Below are 22,661 nucleotides of genomic sequence, written 5' to 3' on the forward strand. Positions count from 1 at the left end.
GAATGAAAAGAGATTTATTTTTTCTTGCAAGCTTTCTTCTCATTTTTTCTAATAGCTCTTCTGCTTGTAACGTTTTTCATAAGTCTCAAAGCACTTACAAAGAGCATCATTATTCCCATTGTACAAATGAGGGGAAAAAAAAAACAAACCAAGAAAAACCCACACAAGTGAGAAAGAGAAGAAACTTGCCCCAAAATTACATCACTGGGAAATGCTAACACAAAGGACTGAATCTAAGTATGCTAATCCTCAATCCACAGTCCTATCAGATTGATCATACCGCCTTCCACATAAGGGAAAATTCATTCCAAATGTAAAATTCATCACATCTTTCTACACTAGGTAATGTACATAGGAATGCTACAAACCCTAGATAATGTCTGATTATCTGTTAGTACATACTGCCCTTTTAATGGCAAACATAATTAAAAAACAGTATGTTCCTCTATTTTGAATTTAAAAAAAAAATTAAAAAAATTACACATGGAGAGATAAAAACATCTGCATATATATCTGAAGAAGTTTTCATTCCTTTGACTACTGTGCATCTTTACAGTTGATCTTTGCATTAACTTCATTCTCTCACATGTCTGAGAAAGCCAAAATTACAGAGTGACTTCAAAATGGCTTTTTTCTTTCTAATGGCTGTCAATGGGATTTTAATATCAGCACCTTAATGCTTTTTTGCAATTAAAGTGTTTTAACAGTGAAGTAAGCAATATGCTAGATTGTCTTAATGGAAAAGTTTAAGAAAAAGCTAATTAATTTTGAAGTCTTTACATGCAGGGTCCTTTTCAGGCTATGATTAATTCTGACTTTGATTTTACAGCATACATGAGCTGTTTTAAAGTTATCTATTCTTAATTACATGCTCTCTTTTAGCTGTCCCCTGGAAACAATATTTGGTTGTGCATTCTGAATAACAATAGAGCATAGGTTACCGTTGTCTGCAAAAAAAAAAAAAAATGTGTCCAATACCTAAGCTTTCCCAAACGCAGGATGCAATTCAGGCGTGTTGCTTAGTTAGTTTTAAAAGTGTTAACTAGGTCATTGAATTAACAGACTGAAAAAGCTCTGAATTAGACCCTGACTTCATATGGTTACTGCAATGGACACCAAATATTTTTTGCCCACCCATTAGAAATTTAGCTTACAAACTCACAACACTTGATTTTCATTTAGAGCTACATATACATAGCCCAACTGTACAAACAGCTAAAACCTGAAGCCCAATGTCAGCCCTTACGCACTCTCTCTCTCCCCCTGCCCCCATCTGATGGAGTAATTTCCAGCTGATTTTTTAATTTCAACATTATTATTGCTGGTTGACTATTCATATTCTACTTGGCATCCTAATGTTGATTTTCTCCACTTAACCTTCACCAAATAGTACTGATGCTATTGCTCATTTTGGAACTGCAGCCCTTTCTCTCCTGAACACAGATTCCATTCATTTACTTACAATAAAAATGCAAGTTACTTCCAGTTTATTACACATTCTGTATTTCATAAACACCTGGCACAGAGCAGTTCTCAGCTCAGCAGACAACAGATCAGTAGCAGCAGAAGTAACTAGAGCTTATGGCACTGAAACCAAGAACAAGCTGATTTTTTTTTTTTAAATAAATATTGGAGTACAAAACCAAAAAGCTGCAACGTCCCCAAACTCAAAAAAATATTAACAGAATACAAGCCTTTTCTTTTGCCAGTCTTGCAGGAACAGCTCAAAAATGCAGCAATTTAGGGCCTATGTGTTTCACATGAAAAATTACATGAAGATCTCAGACTAAACCAAACAACTTCACCCTCATTTTTAAATTACATTTTAATAAAAAAGAGGTAATTTAATAATAGTCTGCAACCTTAGAAAAGAAATGCATTATGTTAAATCCTTTGAAAACATTTAACAAGTAATAGAAGATGAATACACCAAGACTATTATAAATTATGATGACATTTCCTTTGAAAAGCATTATTGGAAAAGAGATGAGCCTGTTGAGGTAGCTAGCATATTGATTATATGAGCCTTTTAATAAACTTCTGGTAAACAAAAGTAGTTTCCTTATAAACAGGCTTTGAGAATCTCTATTCTCAACAGCAAAGAGAGAAACATCCCAAAACCAGGGTTTTGCAGAGCATGTATCATATTTGAACATTTGATGAATTCAGAAAGAGTGTGGGAAAGGAGCAGAATTGATACCGACGTCACTGGCTGAGAACAATCAGCTGTTAAAAGTGCTTTCTCAAAGGACGCTGAGAGCAGAAGAGACAAAAGCCTCTTTCTAGAGATTTCAGAAATTCTAGCTCACTTTTCTTCCTCTGTTAGTCCAAGATCAGCATTACTCACGCACACATCCACATTGCGAAGCTTGAACGCAGTATTATTCACCTCCTGGAATCTACTTTACTTAACTCAGGTCACAAATACAGAGTCTTAAAGCAGGGGCCCTCAAGGAGCAATTCAAAAGCCCACAGCCTTCATCAGGGACACCCAAACATCAGCTTACAAAAGGATGAGGCAGAAGGGTGAGGAACTGTACTGCCTTTCTTTACAGCATCTAGTACAACACTTACTCTGTAATAACAGTGCTAAAAGAGCTGATCACCCTTTTCTCATCGCTCCCTCCTGTCCCCAGTGTTAAGTTCATAAATATTTTCCCCAGCTCCAGCCTCCTCAAACCCAGCGGCTCTGCCAAACCCACTCTTACTGTTTCTCCAAACTTACTTTCCTCCAGAGTAACTTCACCGTCCACCTCCCCGCAGAGCTCCTCATCCCCATTAGCACAGCTCACAGCAGCTGTCCTCCATCAGCCCAAATGAGGCAAATCATTCTCAAACACATGAGGGTGGGGGGAATGGGAGCAACTCAAATTTTGCCCTCCTGAAAGCTCCTCTTTCATGTTTTCAAAACTCACCAGCTTGGGTTTCCAGTATTTACTGTGAGTCTCTGGATTATTTCTCATTCCTCCTTTCATAAAATTCAAACAATCTGTCTTCCATGAACAAGGTTAATGGGCATTGGAAAGACCTCCTACATACCTTAAAATGCCAGCTTTCCACTACAGGGACTCAGCCCAGTATGTTCGTATGTTGCCCAGTTTACTTATGGAAATTCTCAATTTGTTACTGGGAATTCACTGCAAGATCTGGCAGTCTCGTGTAAATCTTTCAGTCATATGGGCTGCTGAACCTGTGCTCAATCTCACTAAAATCAGATGCTTGCACGTGCATGGGTCCCCTTCTGCGGCATCTATCACGATGCTTCTTTCTGCAGAAGGCCCAGTTCTGGAATCCAAGATTTGTTCATGCAAGATGCTGCTGACTAAAACATCACGTTTCACTGGCAAACATTCAGAAATGTCAAGGTGATAGTTTGTCGCAGCCCTGCACACAAATCCCCGCAGGACAACTGAAGGGGAGACAGTTTTGTGCCAAGCCTTCTCAAAATATAGGACATTTCTGACTAGGCTGTATCTTCCAGTTGAAGTCTATTAAAAAGTGGCGTTCTTCCTGTCTTTTGAACAGAATACTCTTTCACACGAATGTCTTAGGTAATACAGCTGCTGAGCCCGAAACTATTTATCGTTCTTCCATAGCTTCACAATGGAGAAAATCATGTAAGACATACGCTTGTACGCATAAGCTCAGAAAGATTATGTAGAAAGGATTTGGTAAACCCTTGCACACACAAGGACAACGCAACATTTAAATGCTAAAAAAAGAACTTGTTTTGGACTTAAGGGTTGAACAGGCTGGGAACACAGTACTAAACCTACTCAGATATGATGTGCCCATCAGCTTAGCTCAAAAATTATCAAAGCTGTAAGTATAGTGAATTTATTACCTATTCGAAAAAATAAGTATCACGTTGTGTCTCCCCCTCCCCATCTTTTAACAACTGAGAACTAAATTTCAAAAATTAAGAGTGTCCTTTCATTATTAGTACTGGGTGCATAACCCTATCATACTGGGCATTTTCCCCTTTAGCTATATTAAATCATCGCCATTATTTAATCACATTAAAAGTCCCCATAATTTGTCTGATAGCCTGGTATGACAGAAATGACAAATCTTTCCTAAATATTTTACTACATATTTTACACATAAAATCAAAACTTGAATTTAACATCAGAAATTTGTTTAAAAAGGTAATACCATTTCACTGGAAAAATGAAACTTACACTGAGTGAGTTTTAAAAACTTCTAAGGAACTCTTTGAGCACGCAAAGGCTGAAAGCAATCAATAGTAAGTATGTCTCTATGTCACTCTCTGACAGAGGCTTCTTCCTACAGAGTTTGCACATGAAATGCAAATTTATAAGGTTCACTCGTTATCTTACCAACATCCAAGTAACAAGAACAGAGACTAAAGAAGGAAGAGGGAAGCAACAGGTTTTAATTTACTGATTCAAAATATATTTTAATTGGTGTTTTTAATAAAGATCTGCTTTTCCTTATAAAGCTAACAAGGCTCAGTGCTGACAGGACTAAATGTTATTAGCCCAGCTGTAATAAAACTGCCGCAGAAGTTAATGAGAGGTCTCAACAAATAACGAGTTGAGATGAACGCTAGGTTTTGCGGTTGGTTGCAGTCTTTCATTTCTTATCCAAGTTACTGGCTCAAATAGAGTCTTGCCGGGTAGAGGACAAAAGCCATCCCTCACCATGGACTGTTTAGTGAGCTACGCAAGACATGTTAGGGGTTTCAGTACATACTCTAAACGGGAGGCATGCCTACTCTCACACGCAAAGACCACTGTTAGTATGCTTGGTTCTACATAAACTGCCGAGATGACAATGGCAGTGCAGAAGTCAGAAGTCACACTGACATGGAAGCTCATCTGAGACACAACTGAGGTGTTGCTCACGTTGCCAGTGGCAATACGATGCTCCTAGGAAGGACTTAGCAACAAGATCTTGTGTTCTGTGACCATACCTGGAGATCCACTCTGTGGTGTCATACAGTAGCTAGACCAACAGATCTAACTGGCACACAGGAGCACACAAGGAGATGCAAGGATGAAAGATGTTTAAGAGTGTTTTCTGCAAAGGAAGTGAGCAAGTAGAAGGAGAATCCCAGGACAATATTTGTTTCTTATTAAGCATTAGAAGTGGCAAGTGATGTAGATGTGCACACAAACTCCTGGGCTGACAGTGGGAGTAACGTTATTTGATCTTCAAACCCTTGTAAGAGCATAACACTTGCCTGGCACAGCGTAACTCACTGCACCACCCAGGAACACTCTGTGCAGAGGAAGCAATGCTTTAGAGCTAGCATCTCTGTCAATTTTTAAGCAGTATCTGTAACACATTGCTCCCTCCGCTTCTCTGGAATCTAAGCAGCATACTAAGATAACAGTAAAAACAAAAAAAGAAATGATAAAAAAAAAAAAGAGAGACATCTTTGGACATTTGTACATGCGTTATGTCTTTTTAGGAAGCAGCAGAAGCTGTTCTGCAAAGGGGCCAAGTTGGGAGCTGTGAACGATCCCTGCACAGGCTGTGCCCTCACGACCACCAGGCAAGCGAGGTGACAGGCCAGGTGCAGGGACCATTCAGGAAGCCCAGCCAGGACAGCAAGAGACAGGGCTGGGCACGAGCTTGCCCACAGGAGAGCTGAGGGAAGGACAGTGTGACCCAGTGCCAGCTGCAATGAGCGCCCCAATCCCATGGGCACGTGGGTGGGGAGTGGACCTGGTTGTGCTATTGGGCAATTAAGGCCTAGTAGTGCTCTCAGAGTCCTCAGCCTCTGCTGCAGAAAAACTTATCATCTGCCTGACCCATCCAGTCAAGCCTTCGAGCACTACTTCTTTAAATCCCAGACATCAAAGGAGACATTTACCAGGGATTCACCTACAGGTTTATTAAAAAAACAAACAGAAAGCAGCTGATAGGAGATACGCTGAAGAAACAGGGAAGGGAAGGGAAGGGAAGGGAAGGGAAGGGAAGGGAAGGGAAGGGAAGGGAAGGGAAGGGAAGGGAAGGGAAGGGAAGGGAAGGGAAGGGAAGGGAAGGGAAGGGATTCTTGTGTGTCAGGCAAGATATTTCCATAGGAAAGGCAAGCATCGTGCAAAGCCCTGGTGAGAACTCACCTGTACCACTGGGACATTTCTCATTCCTCGGGTCAAGAAAGACAAATTCCATCTAGGATGAACGTAAACAAAGACTAGACAGTGGATTAGGGGCATGGAGGGCCTACAGAAGAAGACGACAAGTGGAAGAAGCACGACAAAGGCTGAGAGAGCTGCCATCACTTTCAAGAAAGATATCAAGGATGAAGGCCAAAGGAGGAAAAGAGCTACTGAAGTGCAAGCAAAAAGATGGTCAAGAACACAAAACCATTCAGGACTCCTTTCCAAGGAGAAGACCTCACTGTAAGCAGGGTAGTAGCAAATGTCCCTTGGTGCATTGGTAAGGAATGGTGAGGAAATCCTGCACGTGCTCTACGTCTCTGCCAAGTTCATGCAGAGGGAACCAAAAGCCTTTCCTTTACCTCTGGCATCCCCACAACCAAATGAATGTCTATGGTATAAATGCCCCTCTTGACACAGTTTGAACGTACAGATGATGTTACAGGGATGCCCAGCAGCTGTGCCCAGTGCATGGCCACCAAGGGCAGGGACAGCCCCCTGGGCCTCCTGGGCACAGGGACTGCCTCGGGGCCAGCACCCCAAAGGCCTTCCTCCCAAGGATGCTGGGCACAGGGGCGGCGGGCGGGGCTGCGCAGGGGGGGCCCCGTCACCCCCATGTCACAGGGCCACCACCCGGCAACGCAGCAGTCACAATGCCCCCGGCAGGATAAAAGGCAGCATCGTCCCGCGTCCCGCTGCCATAGCTGGCCTGGGCGCAGCCCGAAGACATCCCAGAGGAGGTCCTTGAGGAGCCGGTGGAATTACTTGGTGAGGACTGAGGGAGGAAGGCTGGAGGAGGCTCGACGAGGCTGCTGGAGATGAGGAGGACCACCAACCCCTGGAGCTTCCCGAGGCTGTCAGGCCTTTTCAGCTGGATAGCAGCAGCGAGAGCAAGGGAATGCCTTCTTGAGGAGCACCGCAGAGCTCGCCGTCCTCATCCCCAGCGGAGCCAGGGGCAGCAGCCGTAAGGAATGGGATGCAGAGATGTTGCCAGGGGTCCCGGTGCTTTGGAGCAGCCACTGGTGCCCTGCCAGGCGCGGGAAGGATCCTTGCCCCCAAGGTCGATCAGGCCGGGGGCCTTTGGCCCCTCTGGGAAGCCCCTGAGGTGGCAGCAGGTGGAGGGAGAAGAGGGCTTGGGCACCTCCTGGGAGGCGTGACCAGGCTGTGGGAGGAGGAGGCAGGTCTTGCTCACATGCTCAGGGAACAGCCGATCGCCAGCGCTGGGGTCAGGAAGGAATTTTCCCCCGGGCACATTGGCACTGCTCCCCGGGGGTTTTTTGCCTTCCTCTGCAGCATTGAGCACGACCACTTGTCAGGGCTCCTCTCGTCCCTTTTGGCTGGGTTCCTGCCTGCTGCTCGTGCACCACGAAGATGGCCTCTCGTGCCCTGCAGCTGGGGGGAGGAAGGCTTTTTTTCCCCACGGTGGGCTAGCAAGTGTCCCCGGGGGTTTTTGCCTTCCTCTGCAGCACTGAGCACGGGCACTTGCCAGGGCTGCTTTGGGCCATTTTGGCCAGGTGCCTGCTGCTCCTGCTCCACGAAGGTGGCCCTCGTGCCCCGCATCCGGGGGGAGGAAGCTTTCCAGGCTCCCAGGCGGGCCCAGGGGGGCCCCCGGGGGTTGCTTCTTGTCCTCTGTAGCACTGAGCACAGCCCCTTCTCAGGGCTCCTCTGGGCCCTTTCCGCTCGCTTCTCGCCTGCTGCTCTTGCACCTCCGAGGCACCGCTCGGGCCCTGGCTCTCCCTGGCTCTTTTGCCCATTGCAAGGGTGGAGCAGGAGCGAGCTCTGCTCTTCCCTTGGCTCCGTTTCCCGAGCTCTTCTTGCTTGCACCAAACAGCTGGGGCTTGGAAGGGCTCCAGGCTCGCTGCACCATCCGCAGCTGCCACTTTGCAGCTCTCCCTGCCTGCAACCCAAGCGCAGGGCAGGCACGAGAGCGCTTTTCATGCATCGCTGCCCAAGAAGCACAGCGGAGCAAGTTTTGGAAGGCAAAACGTGGGCTTGTCATCACTACATGTCCTACTTTGGAAAATAACCGCGTGGTACCGCGCACCTCTTCTTCTTCTTTCGTGTGTGGTCGGTACCGATGCTCGTTCTTCCAGCTGTCACTCTTCAGGAAGCAGGGCCTGCTTGGCCTGTGTTCCTGCTGCTGCTGCTTTCTGCAGCTCTGTGCCTTGCCTTTGCCAGGCTGCAAGGGAGGTTTTCTCAAGCTAAACTGAAGAATGCATCAGCCTGCTCCTGGCTGTACATGCACATTGGGCTCATGCTTGTGAGCATCAGCTCTGAAATGTTGTCAGGGAAATCAAATAAAATCCTGTTTCCACTTGTAACCTTTGTGATCTGTGTCCTTTAAAGTGTTTTTGGAGCTGAAAAAACCCTGGCATTTTGGGCAAATCACAATCCTATTGTTATTTGACTCATGGTAAGCACAGGGAACAGAACAGAACACAACAGTTACGCTATGTTATGCCTGCAGTTATGGATGCCAAGCCATGACCAAGGCCTGAGGGCTCCATCCAGGAGAGCAGCTCCCTGCAGCGCAGGGCCCAGGCCCAGCCAGGAGACGGGGGCAGAGACGGGCACCCCTACAGCATGGCTCAGGCAGGGACTTCAGTCGGCCCCAGGCCCAGCTGAGCCACCTCCCCTGGGCCCTTGGCAGGAGACGGTGGGGCTGGGGTCCCAGGGGAGGCCGGTCCCAGCCATTGAGGCCTATGAGCACCCCCAGGACCCTGGCAGAAGTAGGCTTGCGCTGCTCATAGGCTCTCCGTTTTATGGTTGGCTACTTTGGAGACAAGAGTATTGGGCCAGATGGACCTTCTCTCTGATGGAGTCCTGCTGTTCTCAGGCTCTTGTGTTTTAGCATGTTTTTCCAAGAGAAGCAGTTCAGGCATTTCTAAAAATGAGTACAAGGAGAAACAAAATATCCACAGGAAAATGATCAGGTATTGCTTCACCTCGAAAAGATTTGCAGCCATTTAGTTGAGGAGCATGGCCTGCTTCAGACTGAGGGCTTGGTCTTTGAGCCTCACTCGGGTCAGAGATGCAGGGTTTTGCCATCCTGTGGCAACCCAGCTAAACTGGATGAACAGAGACGACTTTTGAAAACCACACTTCACACCTGCTTTTTGCAAATTTGTTCAGATGGTGAAATGATCTCGAGACGATCCACAGCTCTCAGCCCCATCAGAAGGTGCATGCCTCCTTCCCACAAGGTGACAGAGCCTAGGATGGGACAGGACTGCCTGTTCAATGCCTCCTGCTAGTGCAGGGCTGGGAAGAAATGTCATCAGAGATTTCCTCAGCATGTACTGGTAGGGAAAGAAGGAGGTAGGAAGAAGGATAGGATAGGGTAAGATAGGATAGGATAGGATAGGATAGGATAGGATAGGATAGGATAGGATAGGATAGGATAGGATAGGATAGGATAGTTGAGTTGGAAGGACCTAAAATGACCATCTAGTCCTACTGCCTGACCACTTCAGGGCTGACCAAAAGTTAAAACATGGCATTAAGGGCATCATCCAAATGCCTCTTAAACACTGACAGGCATGGGGCATCAACCACCTCTCCAGGAAGCCTCTTCCAGGGTTTGACCACCCTCTCGAGAAAGAAATGTTTCCTCAGGTCAAGTCCGAAATTCCCCTGATGGACACAGGTTTGAGCCATTGCCACACAATGTCCTGGCACTGGGTACCAGGGAGAAGAGCTCAGCACCTCCCTCTCCACGTCCCCGCCTCAGGAAGCTGTCGAGAGCCATGAGGTCGCCCCTCAGCCTCCTTCTCTCCAAACTAGATAAGCCCAGAGTCCTCAGCCGCCCCTCATAGCACACACCTTCCAGCCCCTTCCCCAGCTTTGCTGCCCTTCTCAGGACACATTCATGTACCTTAACATCCTTTTGAAATGGTGGGGCCCAGAACCACACCCAATCCTCAAGGTGAGGCCGCATCAGCGCTAAATACAGTGGGATAATCACCTCTTCTGGCCAGCTGGTTATGCTGTGTTTGATGCACCCCAGGACACGGTTTGCCCTCTCGGCTGCCACGGCACCTGTCTGTTCAGCCAGTTCTTCACCCAGCGCACCATCTACCTGCTCGTCTCACAGCTGGGCAACTTGTCCAGAAGGATGCTGGGAGGGACAGTACCAAAAGCCTTACTAAAACCCAGAAAAACTACATCCACCACTGTCCCTTTACCCACTAGGCGGGTGGGTGACCTTATCATAGAAGGTTATCAAATTAGTTAGACAGGACTTTCCCTTTGTGAACCTATGCTGACTGTGCCTGATGGTTGCATTGTCCTTTAAATGCCTTTCAACAGCACCCAGCATGATACACCCCACTTTCATCTTGTCAGGCGGTAGAAACTTTGGAGAGGTTTTTCCTGTGTTTTGTCAGTAATGACACTCCACATTCAGATTATCTAGTGAAGATGATTATTCTGCTGCTGCCTAGAGGCACTCTGGCTGCCTGCACATTCTCTTGAGAATAATTAGTGCATTTATGTGTCCATAGTTATACAACCTGATTCACGAGAACCTAAACAATCTTACTATTAGTGGACAGTCTGGCTTATTTTACTCAGATTAGGTTGAACAAGTAAGACAGCCTGCAACATTGCTTATTTTTAATTGCAGCAGACACTTTTTTTCTAAAAGTGGTTTTCTGTTCTTTACTCACACTTTCCCCTTCCCTCTATTAAACTGCAAGAAAGGAAAAAGCTTGCATACACATAGCCCATGACTTGTTAAGACAACTTTTTTTCCTGATCAAATAATGCATTAATATGCTTGTGAAACTGCAAGGCCTTTATCTTTTCTAACAAATCTGTTGGAGATCACAAAGACTAACCATGTTGTTCTCAGAACTCCCCCAGCCTCCAGTGAAGTGGAAAACCACACTTTGCTTGTTTGGGATGACTATACATTTGTACAGTTTCTTTTATTTTTTTCCTAAAGTAAAGTTCAGAGCACATTTTTGCCAAATTATGTATTTGATTTCTCGCTATAGAACTATTTGTGAAATTGCTGACAGGAAAATATCATCGTCATGCCATCCTTTCTTATCTAGACTCTAAATGTAGAAAGTTCAGTGTTTCAGGTGTTTCCTCACTTATGGAAATGCAGGAAAATCAGTTAGTACAAACGAATTGATGTAGGTCTTGCTGAAGATCACAGCCTATGAAGATTAAATTTGGCTTTCTGATTACTGATTTTGGCAATAATCAGGAATTCAAATTATCACTGCTTCTACAATGTGTGTAACACAGATGTTTCTTACTCATAGTTTTTTTTCTAGATACTATTAAACTCATTATTAAAGCAATATTTCATTTTAGGGAGGTCAATATTCCTGGAAAAAAATATCAATGCCCATTAGACTTCCAGTGACACTTAATGTATTTATCATTTCAAGAGAAGATTAGTGCTTTATTCCTCATTAACTTTGAATCATGTTACAAAATACAGAGTAACATTTATTCACAACAAGCTATCAGGAGATAAAAGCCACAGAATTCAGAGGTCAAGGTCTGTTATATTGAAACTAAGAATCACTACATTGTTTCATATACTCATTTTGAAAAGACTTACAGCACATTGCCGATCTAAAAGTGTAAAAACTGTGTATGTTCTTTCTCAACAGAGTTGCATTCTCTGTATATTCCGATGCAATTAATGCCTCTTCTAGTGACAGAAGTATGTAAGGTTGTATTTCTCATATTGCTTTTACAGAACTAACAGGCAACAGATTGTGAGCTGGATGTTAGTCCCTCCTATGGAATAACTGAAGATTTATAAGCAAACCCTTTCCTGACCAATATTCTTGAAGGAATGGGGGCTGTACACCTGTAAAAGTAAGGACAGTGTTTGAAGGTTGAATTAAAGAAGAATAGAACTTGTCTCTCGTATGAGTAAAAATGGGTATAATTAAGATTAATCTTTTAAGTGCAAATTGGACTTTTTTGCTACTGGCAATCATTAGGAGAAGGCAAATATGGCTGAACTAGGTTCTCCTGGCTTTTTCCTAAATCTAACAAAGTTTGTGCAGGAGGTGGTAAGTAGATACATCATAGTCATGGTCCCTGTCAGTAAATCCTTCATTGTGTTTCTCTTTTACATGCATATCCTAGAGAAAGCATGCATTGAGCTATATATTAAAAATCTGAGACAAAGAAGCTTGAATGATCATTATTTATCCCAATACATGATTTGTAAATTTATACCACTCTGTTTTAAAGAAGATGTAAACAGCAGGAAGCACATTAGAGCCTAAAACTAGATGTGTAACTCACACAAAGTGCAGCAGAGTGGTGTTACCTGAAGATCATGATGGAAATGAGAAGTAATAAGGAAGACGAGCTCCTGTTCTCAAAGGCTCCAGGAACCATTTACCAATAGACTCTGCAAAAATATGACTCTAAGAACTCTGCACAACAGGTCAGCCTTTAGTAGGCTGTAAAGGTTAATTTGTTGGGGATTAAAATACAGCTGATACAATAAAGCTAGTAAGGATGATACTTACTGGTAATTATAACCCTAATAATTAATTTTAAAATAATTTTGTAACTGTTTCATCGCTGTAAATCATTATTTTTAAGTAAATACATTAATTTATCTTTTAGTCTTGTCTAATGATAAAATCAATGCTCTAGTCTGATATTTGCCAGGCCACAGCATTCCCTTGGGCACTGAATATCTGTTTGCCAAAAGAGATCTGGCAGGTTTCTACGGTATTTACCATGCAATCAGAGATAGATACAACTTTTCAGTATTTTTGGTTAATTCACCATAGAGCTCCAGGGACCCAGTTGTAGCTGGTTGAAAGAAATGATTGCGCAGTAGAGACATCTTTTTCTGTGCATGAATGGCAGCTTAAGCCTCTGACAAATAACAAGACAGTGGACACAGAGCTTGGAGATTTTGGTGTGTCTTCGAAAGAAGAGCCTTCCTGTAACAATGTCCTACTCTGAAAAGTGAATTATTTCATGATCTTAAAATGGCAAATGTGCGGAATTGATTTACACAATTAGATAATAAGAATTAAAGTTCTTATTTCAGGTTTATTTATTTGAAATTCTTCCTTCTGTATCTGTTTATTTTTGGTTTATAGTTTCTACTATGTCTCAGCCCCAGAATACATATTTCTCCATCTCTCTAGACTAACTGTTGCTTTCACTATCATACTATAATTATGACCAGACCTGTGTGAAACAAAGCCATTTTGATTCACAAGGATTTCATGCAAACATTTTTCTCTGTTTCACTTCAAGGAGCTCATCCCTTGAGTTTGTGTCTGAATTTCAGCTTCAAAGGAACCTAAAACTGTGATCTGAAATTCAGTCAAGGCTGCAAAGCCTTGCCTTGTTTCAGGTCAAAAACTCAGGAAAGTGTTGAATTCCCTGACTAAAGCAAAATCAATTCACTGAAAAAAAACCCCTCCAGTAACACAGAATTATCTTGTTCCTTTAAGTTCAGCAAAACTCAAACTCATTAAAGTCATCAGCTATGGAGTTACAATCCCCACTAACATAGTCTTGACTCCAACCTCTTTGAGAAATGCCCTGTTACACCCACTGCACAAACATACATTGAGAAAAGAAATATATACTTTACTGTAGAGTATAATACCATTTATTTTGTAAAATAATCTTATATTTAAGTAAAATGGTACTGAATAAGTGCTATCTGCACTTAAACACTTTCCTGCTCCATGGAATCATGACGTCTGCTAAATTTTACAGCCTTTCATACAACCCGCAATGTTGTTTAAAATTGCTTTCAGCTAATTTTATACCACACACCAGCTATAACTTCAACTTCCCTCCTCCCCCAGCATCTCTTTTGTACTGCTATTGCCACAAACATCAGAACTCAAAAGCAAAAGGCAGCACACCAAGCATGCCTGAGTACACACACACACACTGCACAGGTAGGAAAGGACAGATAGGGTCAGTATCATAGTAGCAGAGCTGAGGCCCCAGACCTCAGGATAGAATAACCACAACCTTTGGCAAGCCTCAACAAATCCCTTCATTATTTGCAGCTATACTTAATACTGTGAACACAGCTGGAACATGTTCTTGTAAATACTGAGAGCTATTGCCTGCTCAATAAAGGCAGAGTTAAGGTTGTCTCAGTCTATAGCTTGATGCTGTAATTTTTGGTTTTCACTCATTTTTGTGCCATTAAATTCTATACTCTAGAAAGGCATAAGACTCCACATACTCTGACAGGACATCTATTAAGTCAGTAACTTTTTGCTCACACTCGTTTTGTAAGAAAGACTTCTAAAAGTATAGCAACATACATGGTAAAAACTAAAATTATGTTCTTTAAACACAAAAATGGAACAAAACAAAAGCTTAGCCATCTAACTTAGAAACTTTGCCTGAATTAAAAAAGTAAAGGTTCTTGAACAATGTGTCTCCAAATGACCTGGACAGCTGTAATCCCATACACTTTATCCATTCCACAGCTAAAGATGGGACAATACACTCCAAATCCCCCTTTACAGTCCAGCAGTGCCTTTTACTTCCCTTATTGCACTGTTTTATCCATAAAAGGCAGGTGAAAATCCTATTAAGAGAAATGTTCACAGCTCCTTGGATTATTATTTCTTTCCTTTCTAATAAATGTGATTTCAGAAAAGTGATGCCATCCATTTGTCCTTGCTACTTCTCTTTGGGACTCAAGGAGAGCTAAACTATGTTAGGTTATGCATTAAAAGCTCGTCTGCACACCCACGAAGGAGCACAGACAGACAATGGCAGGAGGGGGAGCCCAAATAATACCCTGCCGGGCCGTCCAGCGTCCAGGCATCAGCAACTGAGGAGTCTGGGATCCAGGGCCAGCCGCTGGGCTGACTGAGCGCCTGAGCTGAGCTGCTGGAGGGATCCACCCTGTGTGGGTGTGGATGTTCACTGTTCTCACTGGTGGACAGGCATCCTGCTCACCCAGAGAGGGGAGGAGGATGAGGCCGTTGGTGCTGTGTTCATGTGCATGCTCCGTCTATGATCTGTACGGCCAGCTATGTATATATGTATATGTGGGGCATATGGGGCCTGCGGGCGCATGCCTACCAGGAATACATTTACGGCCTCGCTACTGGTTGGACCTGGGGAAATGCAGCTGCAGCAGTCTCACCTCTGGTGGGCTGTTGGATCCAGCACGATACATTTTCCTCTAACAGATTATACTTATTTTCAGAGGCTCACTAGATAAAACATACTTAATTAACTGAGTTTCCATCCCTGCATTTCTGCAGTTAAACTTGTTAACAGCCTATCATATGCGTAGGAATCATATTTTCCAAGTGGCTGTAACAGATCAGCCAAAGCTCTAAAAATACTATACTTTCAGAGAAATATATGAAATTTTTTTCTTTGTTTCACTGAAATACTACATCCCTGTAAATTCCATGTTTTCTTTCCCAAGATGAGATTCAACCACACCATCACTATGCACATTCACTCTTGGTGGAAAAAGGGCTGCCCATGAAATTTCTCCTCCAAGCACAGGTACTTTAAATATCTCTCTTTAATAAACATTCATTTGCCATTTAATTCTTTCAGTTTTACCAGTTCAGTAGCCAGACCATGGAGAACTTTGCCATTCAATGCATATATATGTATTAATAGTTATTTTATAAAATACATTCCCTCTTACATTAACACAATGTTTAAAAATAGAATAGGTTTTTGTTGAAATTCAGACAACTGTGAATTGTCAAAATTTTCTCATTGGTTTGGGTATTTTTGGTTAAAAGTGAAAGAATTCTGCAATTATCTTGGTAAAATTTTACACAGCTGTAGTTAAAGTAAATACTAAAGTAATATAAATTTATATCTGTATAAATCCTGGCTTCAATTTTAACTTTTCACCTGTTCAGAAGCATTTTTACTCCCTCCTCAATATTAAGAGGTTGTTTGCTAAAGAAAAAAGGGAGAAAAGTAAGGACTGCATATGTTTTCTGCATCTTCTAGATATTTTAGAATACACTTCACAGATGAAAATCTCACTTGTAGCATACAATAGAAAGAAGACACATGCTGCTGACTCTGCATACATTGTTCAGAACCTATAAAAAGAACAACTGTACCTTTTTCTCTCCTTTCTGTGTTTTAATAGTGTAGGGCATGTGAAGCTCATAGGAAATAATCTTATTTGAGAAACTACTAACAACAGAGTAAACAATTTGATTTTAGAATGGCCAATAATCAGTATATAAACATGCTTCGGGATTAGCAACCTGAACAAGCGTCTCTCTAGCAGCGGTCAGCAGCTCTCCCCAACAGCTTAGGGCAGATTCACTGTGTCCATCTGAAACTCTAACGTGCAATTGCTGAGAATGTGTTTGTGCAGTACACCCAACTAAGACAGCTGTACTGCTTTGGTCCCTTGCATGGTGCAGCACAATGCTATATAAATACAACCCTATGTAGATAAGGTGGAGTACGATTAAGCCAACACCTCCTTTCAAAAAAGGTTTTAGGATCTTTAACAACCAGAGAGGAAGACTTTGACTTTTTATCTCAACCGGAAGACACCAGTGTCTCCCCTACTCTGTTGCAATTTTGAAACTGCAGGATGGCTTACAGTTATGACAAGTGGCGCCACTGTATCCAGTTCCATCACAAGTGCACTTGAAGCTGTCCCACGTCTGGGTGCATTTGCCACCGTGTTCACAGTGATTGGGCACACACCTGTCAGGACGAGATGCAAAGACAAAAAGAAAAACCTAAATGAGCATCAAGATTTACACACAGGTAAATTGTGAGCTGCCCAAGCAGTGTATCATGTCCTTGCCTGGTAATTAATCCTTGTTATTTCAGGCAGATTAACAGAATTTATACCTGAACACACAACTGCACAAAAGAAGATTCATCGAGGCTCTGCTGTAGCCCTTTTACAAACAGCAAAGAAGCACAATGAAGGTGGAATACATTCACCCGTCATAAATTACAGTTCTAAACTACGTATGACTGGTACCTAGCTGTCAAAACAAAAACATGACAGGTCACACCTCCTCCTGCTGTGCAGGTGGTGTCACGCCTCAAGGACTCCAGTCCCACAAGTGACTGAAAGTTAAAGAAAGAATGCCAGTGAGTTGCTATTTATCCTTCTGTTGCCAGCAATGGGATAAAGTGGAGGCAGACTGCCTGCTGGCTAGGATGGAAATTACTAACGCTGCATCATTAAAACAAACAATAGGCTTCAGTACAAAAGCTGTAAAAGTTTTTTATTCCCAGGGAGTTGTGGCAAGTCTTGTTCACCTTTCTCCCACCCACCTGCTTTTCTTCTCCAGCTACACTGTTGCTGGACAGTAGAAGGAATGCAAAAGAAAAAGTGGAACAGCAAAAACCAAGTTATAGCAGAACATCCATTTCTTGTTCAAAATACTATCTAAATGTGATTTCAAAGATTTGAGTATAACCAGTTTCTTTTCTATCAAAGATAGTTAAAAATGGGAATTACCATGTACTTTCACCTTTGAAACTATTAAATTTCTTTTCTTTGAGAGGGCTTTGAAATATAATTTCAAAGAATCTTTTTTTTTCTTATTAAATTCGTTACAGTCAAGACTCGGTACAGGCTCTGCATTTTTGATCATGAACTAAAGGAGCTTTTCTTTCATGTTGAGTTGGCCAAATCTAATTTATGAACTATACTTTTTTATTATGACATTAAAAATAAAAATTAGGAGACCCTCTGTTAGACAAAGTATTTTCATAAATGCATACTTAATTTGTAATTAAGTATGCCTACCTCCAAGATTAATCTTAGTTCATCGTATTCCTGTGATTGTTAACAATACTCTATTAAATAACACCCAAGGACAGCTTTTCTTTCCTATGTACCAATTTATTGAAACTGAAAGTATGTGGGTGAACCCCCATAGGCTTCTAGTCTCATATCTCCTCAAGTTCCAACTAACAGCATTGGCATATATGACTCAACTACCAAGAATAACCTATGTCATGATATGCATTAGAGACTTGAACATTGTGTACTCACATTTATAGAAGATTTTGGGTTTCATGCATGCCAGTACAAGTATCTCAGAATATACACAACATAGATGTCTTACATCCTATATCAGCCTGTAGTATTCAAGGCTACCCATACTTTCTCTTACAAAAAGATCAGAAAATACTGGCTTGGTTAAAAATAGTGCTTAAAGAAATGCTCTTCTAAAGCAAGAAACAAAGCATTTAAAATTCTTGTTTTCACAGTAAAATACATTGAAACAATCCGAGGCAATTATCACAGTTCAATAAATTATGTTTTCAACATGGTTTAAGTGAATTCATTTAGTTTTGTAAGGGTGGCAGGCTAAATGCACAGATAGAGCTGATTACTGATATTCAGCTAATAGGTGATGACTTTCTGTTGTGTTCTCAACACCACAGAAGAAAAACACGAGCATGTAAGAGCGCATTTCTAAGCATCCGAACAACTTACAATTTATATGAATCCATAGCTGGTGGGTACAAGAGTAGGGAAAGCAGAGAGCAGTGACATTTCAAAAATAATCTCTTAAAAGTAACTTTTATTCAAGGATATAAACATCTACAAAAGTTCCTAAATCTGAATATGTTTTTGTATTTTTTCCAGCCTTTGATGAATTTTCTTCTTCATTTACATTTGAACATACATTACTTTAAAAGTATTTTTCCAATGACCAAACTAAACATTTTTCTATGTGAATTTCGCCAGCTATTTATATGAAGTCTCACATGTAATGCCAGCAACTATAGTTTCACATTTTAGTGCAGCATAACCTACTTTTATTGTAGCATTACTAGTAAAGATACTGCATTATTGACTATATAACTGAGGTAAATTACTTAATCTAGCAAAATATGAAAATCAGACATTTATCTGTATCATTTAATGGAGCATATGAAGTCATAAAAACAGAGGTATTCAGCAAACTTCGTGATGTTCATTTTATACCTCTAGTATGATGGTTGGCCTAGCCTAGTCTGCATCTGCAAAAGTTCTTTTTTACTCATTTGCTTTTTCCCTGTTCTCAATATGATGTAGTTAGAAATAAGAAGTAAATAATATCTTAATATTACTGCTAACTGGAGTATCAATCAGACTATAGGATCATTTCCTTAAGTCCTCCCTCCATCCTAAGTTTCCTTCTAGTTTATTTTATCCGATAGAATTGTAAGATCTATTTTCTATTAAATCCATTAGCAAACTTCTGTAGCATAATGTGCTGCTCATCTGTCCACTTTTTGGACAAACCTTACCCACTGTAATAGAGTTTTCAGGAAATTTTAGGTAACCAGAATGTAAAAATTACAAAAAAAACCCCTTTGAATTCAGTATAGGTATCAAGAGGAATATAATTTTGAACTGTAAACTCCATTATCTTTTAATCACTTCTCTTGCAATAGAGTGATGGTAAGGTATGAATACCGGTAAGAAAGAAGGTACCTTGCCTATGTATTTCAATATACATATTGCTAAGAAATTTGTATTTTTAAAATTATTTAAGCATATGCAACCGTATCATTTATCTATACTTGTAATTTAGTATATACATAAAATGTATACACTCAAAACCAATGCATGCCCTATTTGCAGCTCATTTATATTAAAAGACTATGTTTCTAGGCAATTCCATTCTTTAGTCTCCTTTTAGGAATAAGGCTGCATTACATAAAGAAAAAAATAACTTCAAAACTGCACTTCCCTCCTGAACCAGGCTCTGAAGTTAGAAGCTGCCACAAAACAGAGAATTGGAACTAAGCTCCTAGTCACCGAGTTATGTCCCTTCCCACTGTGGACAGTACTGCTGCTTACAAAATCTTGCCGACTCCATGTTGAGAACTTTCTTACTCTACGGCTCCTTCTGAAAGGCAGGTCTAGAACCTCATCCCTTCAAGTGTGATACACTTTCTTTTAATTTCCACCCCAAAATTTATCCATAGAGAGTTTACAGATGCTGGTTTGGCTGTTATTTTATGTAGTAACATTGACTTGCGTCTTAAACAACTTTTGTTCTTCTTTGGGATTTACATCTGATGACTCTGTAGAGAGCAATCATAACTTCTCTCAGTCTGTATTTTTACAAAAACAAGTCTCCTGTTGGAAAATAGATTTTCTAATTTTTTTCTTCTTTGTAGCTCTGTTCCCACTTGCACTTGTGATCTAATGAGTATTCTGGAGGAGGTCTGTGATTTCAGAGTTGATCAACATTTTTGTATTTCTCTACTGAAATTATTTTGCTTGATGCATAGCGTTTTCCTGACTACCTCAGAATAGCGGCTCAGAGTCATCCTGAGATTGCTTAATACATTAAATACCTTCAGTACTTTCCCATCCTTGTATTCAGTCACTTCCAACCAACAAGCTCCATCTTTATACTGAAATTCTTGTTATTGCTGTTAACAGCATTACTCTGTACTATTAACTTCCATGGTGTCATCCAAATCTTTCTGCTTATTTTACTAGGCTGAATGTGTATCGTCAGCACATTTCATCAAGATATTCCTAATTTTGAACCAAGGTCAAGGCATTAAACAGGATCAGCTCTGGCACTGATCTCTGAGCAACTCTAATCTCCCAGGCAGCTGTTAACCCATCAGCGTAAGTTGTGAGGCAATTCCATTTGCCAGTTCACAACTCACTTTGCAGTTCATCCCTCAAATCCCATCTTCCCTGGTTTAGCTAATAACTTCCAACATTACAGTATATCAAATGTTTTATTGACATCTGACAAACTACATCTATTGTATTTCTCCTGTCTGAGAAAAAACCTACTGTGCTTATCAGAGAAGGAGATCAGGTTAATCCTGAACAATCGACTGTTGATAAACATCTGCTGCATTTCATGCTATCTTCCATTTACTTCCAGGTATTTAATTACTCTTTCCTTCATTTCTTCAAAAGCTTAGTAAGACTACTAAAGTCAGATTAATAGGTGTCTAGTGATCCGGATCTTTCTCTTTCCATTTGTTAAATTACATGAGGTTAACTCTGTCACCTAATAATACAAAACCATGCCTTTTTTTTTTTTTTTTTAAGGGCTGCAACATGACATGTTAGTATTATGAAATAGGGCTGTCTTCCCAATTATTATCTAATTAGTTTTGGTGTATTCTCGGTGCCTGCTTACTCTGTTATCATCCTAAGTAATTGCTATTCCTTCATTCCTTTGTTATTTGCTGATTCATTAGCAATATTTAATCTGAGCAATATTCCTCAATAATAACTGGTATACATATCGTTGCCTTGCTTTCAGCTGTGGTAGGAGTCAACTCACAGACTTTCACCTCGTTTTCTCTTAAATATTGGAACTGTATCCTCTAGAATATCTCTTTTTTCCAGTCCTCCACAACACAGACCAAAGAAATAGACCAAATTTCCATTCCTAAATAAACCCCATGCCATTCCGCTCCTTTCCTGCTGATGTTCAACACTCTCCTCCTTATTAAAAGTATATATGGTATTTCTCCAAACCACTACTTGGAAAACTGGCCTCTCTTACACTGTACCCGTAGTTAATTCTGGTTAAAGTTACTGGTAACAACAAATGTGTTTTAATCGACTGTCTATGTTTTAAAACTACAGATTGCAACTCTGATCTTCCAGCAGGATGAGGGAAAACTGCGTGTTACACTTTCTTCCTCACTGTCTGCCCAGATATACCTTGCCCAAGGACTACAAATAGTCTATCCATGCGCTGAAGGTTTAACATTGCTTGAAGCTTTAACATTTCATCAGAGATGCTATATACAAACATCTACTAAACCACTAAGCTTCTCCCTACCCCTAGACTGTCCAAGACAGAAAACTGGGAACAGGGTGCTCACACAGTCTGCAGCAAACACTGTTTTTCCCAAATGCATCTTTGGAGCAACCAAGAACGGCACTGTGGTTCAGACATATTATTTTATTGTCAATCAGGCTAACTCCACCTGCCACCTTTACTAAGGGTCTTTCCTCCATCACATGAGGGACTATACAGATGTCAGATCACAGGGAATGGCCTGGGAGTCCCTAGGAAATACAGCAACCAGGAGCAGAATGAGATATCTGTCCTAAGCCCCCCTGCCTCTGCCAGAAACATAGAGGGAACTCCCTGTGCCAAATGAATTTGGACTGCTATGAGGTATTTCTTCTGCATGAAGATATGAAACTGGGAGAGGCTGCTCTTTTGAGGACTGTAGATCATAAACAGAAAATATTTTGAGAAACTAGATTGAAATACAAGACATTTAATACAACCAGAGCATGTGAGAAGTCTGACACTGAGGTAGGAATGACTGGGGCGCGGGGCAAGAGCCTTTCCAGGCAGCAATTCTGCAAAAAGGGATCTGGGGAATTCCACATACACTACAGTGATCCTAAGTCAACCCATCATGCTATTGCCAAAAGAAGAAAATAGAAGAAAAAGGGATCTCATAATGTGGGTATAAGCAGGAGAATGATATGAAAGACCCATGAAGAAATCCTCACACCACGTTCAGCAGAAGTGAGCAATGGCTGATTTTCGACTGTACAAAAAGTTGTTGGGAACAGGAAGG

At 41.5% G+C, this 22,661-nt stretch overlaps 1 protein-coding gene across 1 annotated transcript in view; it reads right to left on the reverse strand.

Annotated features, from left to right (window-relative positions):
* The window catches only part of CNTNAP2 (contactin associated protein 2), a gene marked incomplete at both ends in the record, with an annotated part of 1,183,012 nt that overhangs the window by 384,121 nt on the left and 776,230 nt on the right, over nt 1-22,661 (reverse strand). The window contains one exon of the mRNA XM_082307127.1: nt 16,714-16,820. Within this exon, the coding sequence (XP_082163253.1) occupies nt 16,714-16,820 (107 nt within the window). The remainder of the gene's footprint in view (nt 1-16,713; nt 16,821-22,661) is intronic.

This window comes from Platalea leucorodia (assembly GCF_965183815.1).
Source record: "Platalea leucorodia genome assembly, chromosome: 1".
In the NCBI taxonomy this organism is placed as follows: domain Eukaryota; kingdom Metazoa; phylum Chordata; class Aves; order Pelecaniformes; family Threskiornithidae; genus Platalea; species Platalea leucorodia.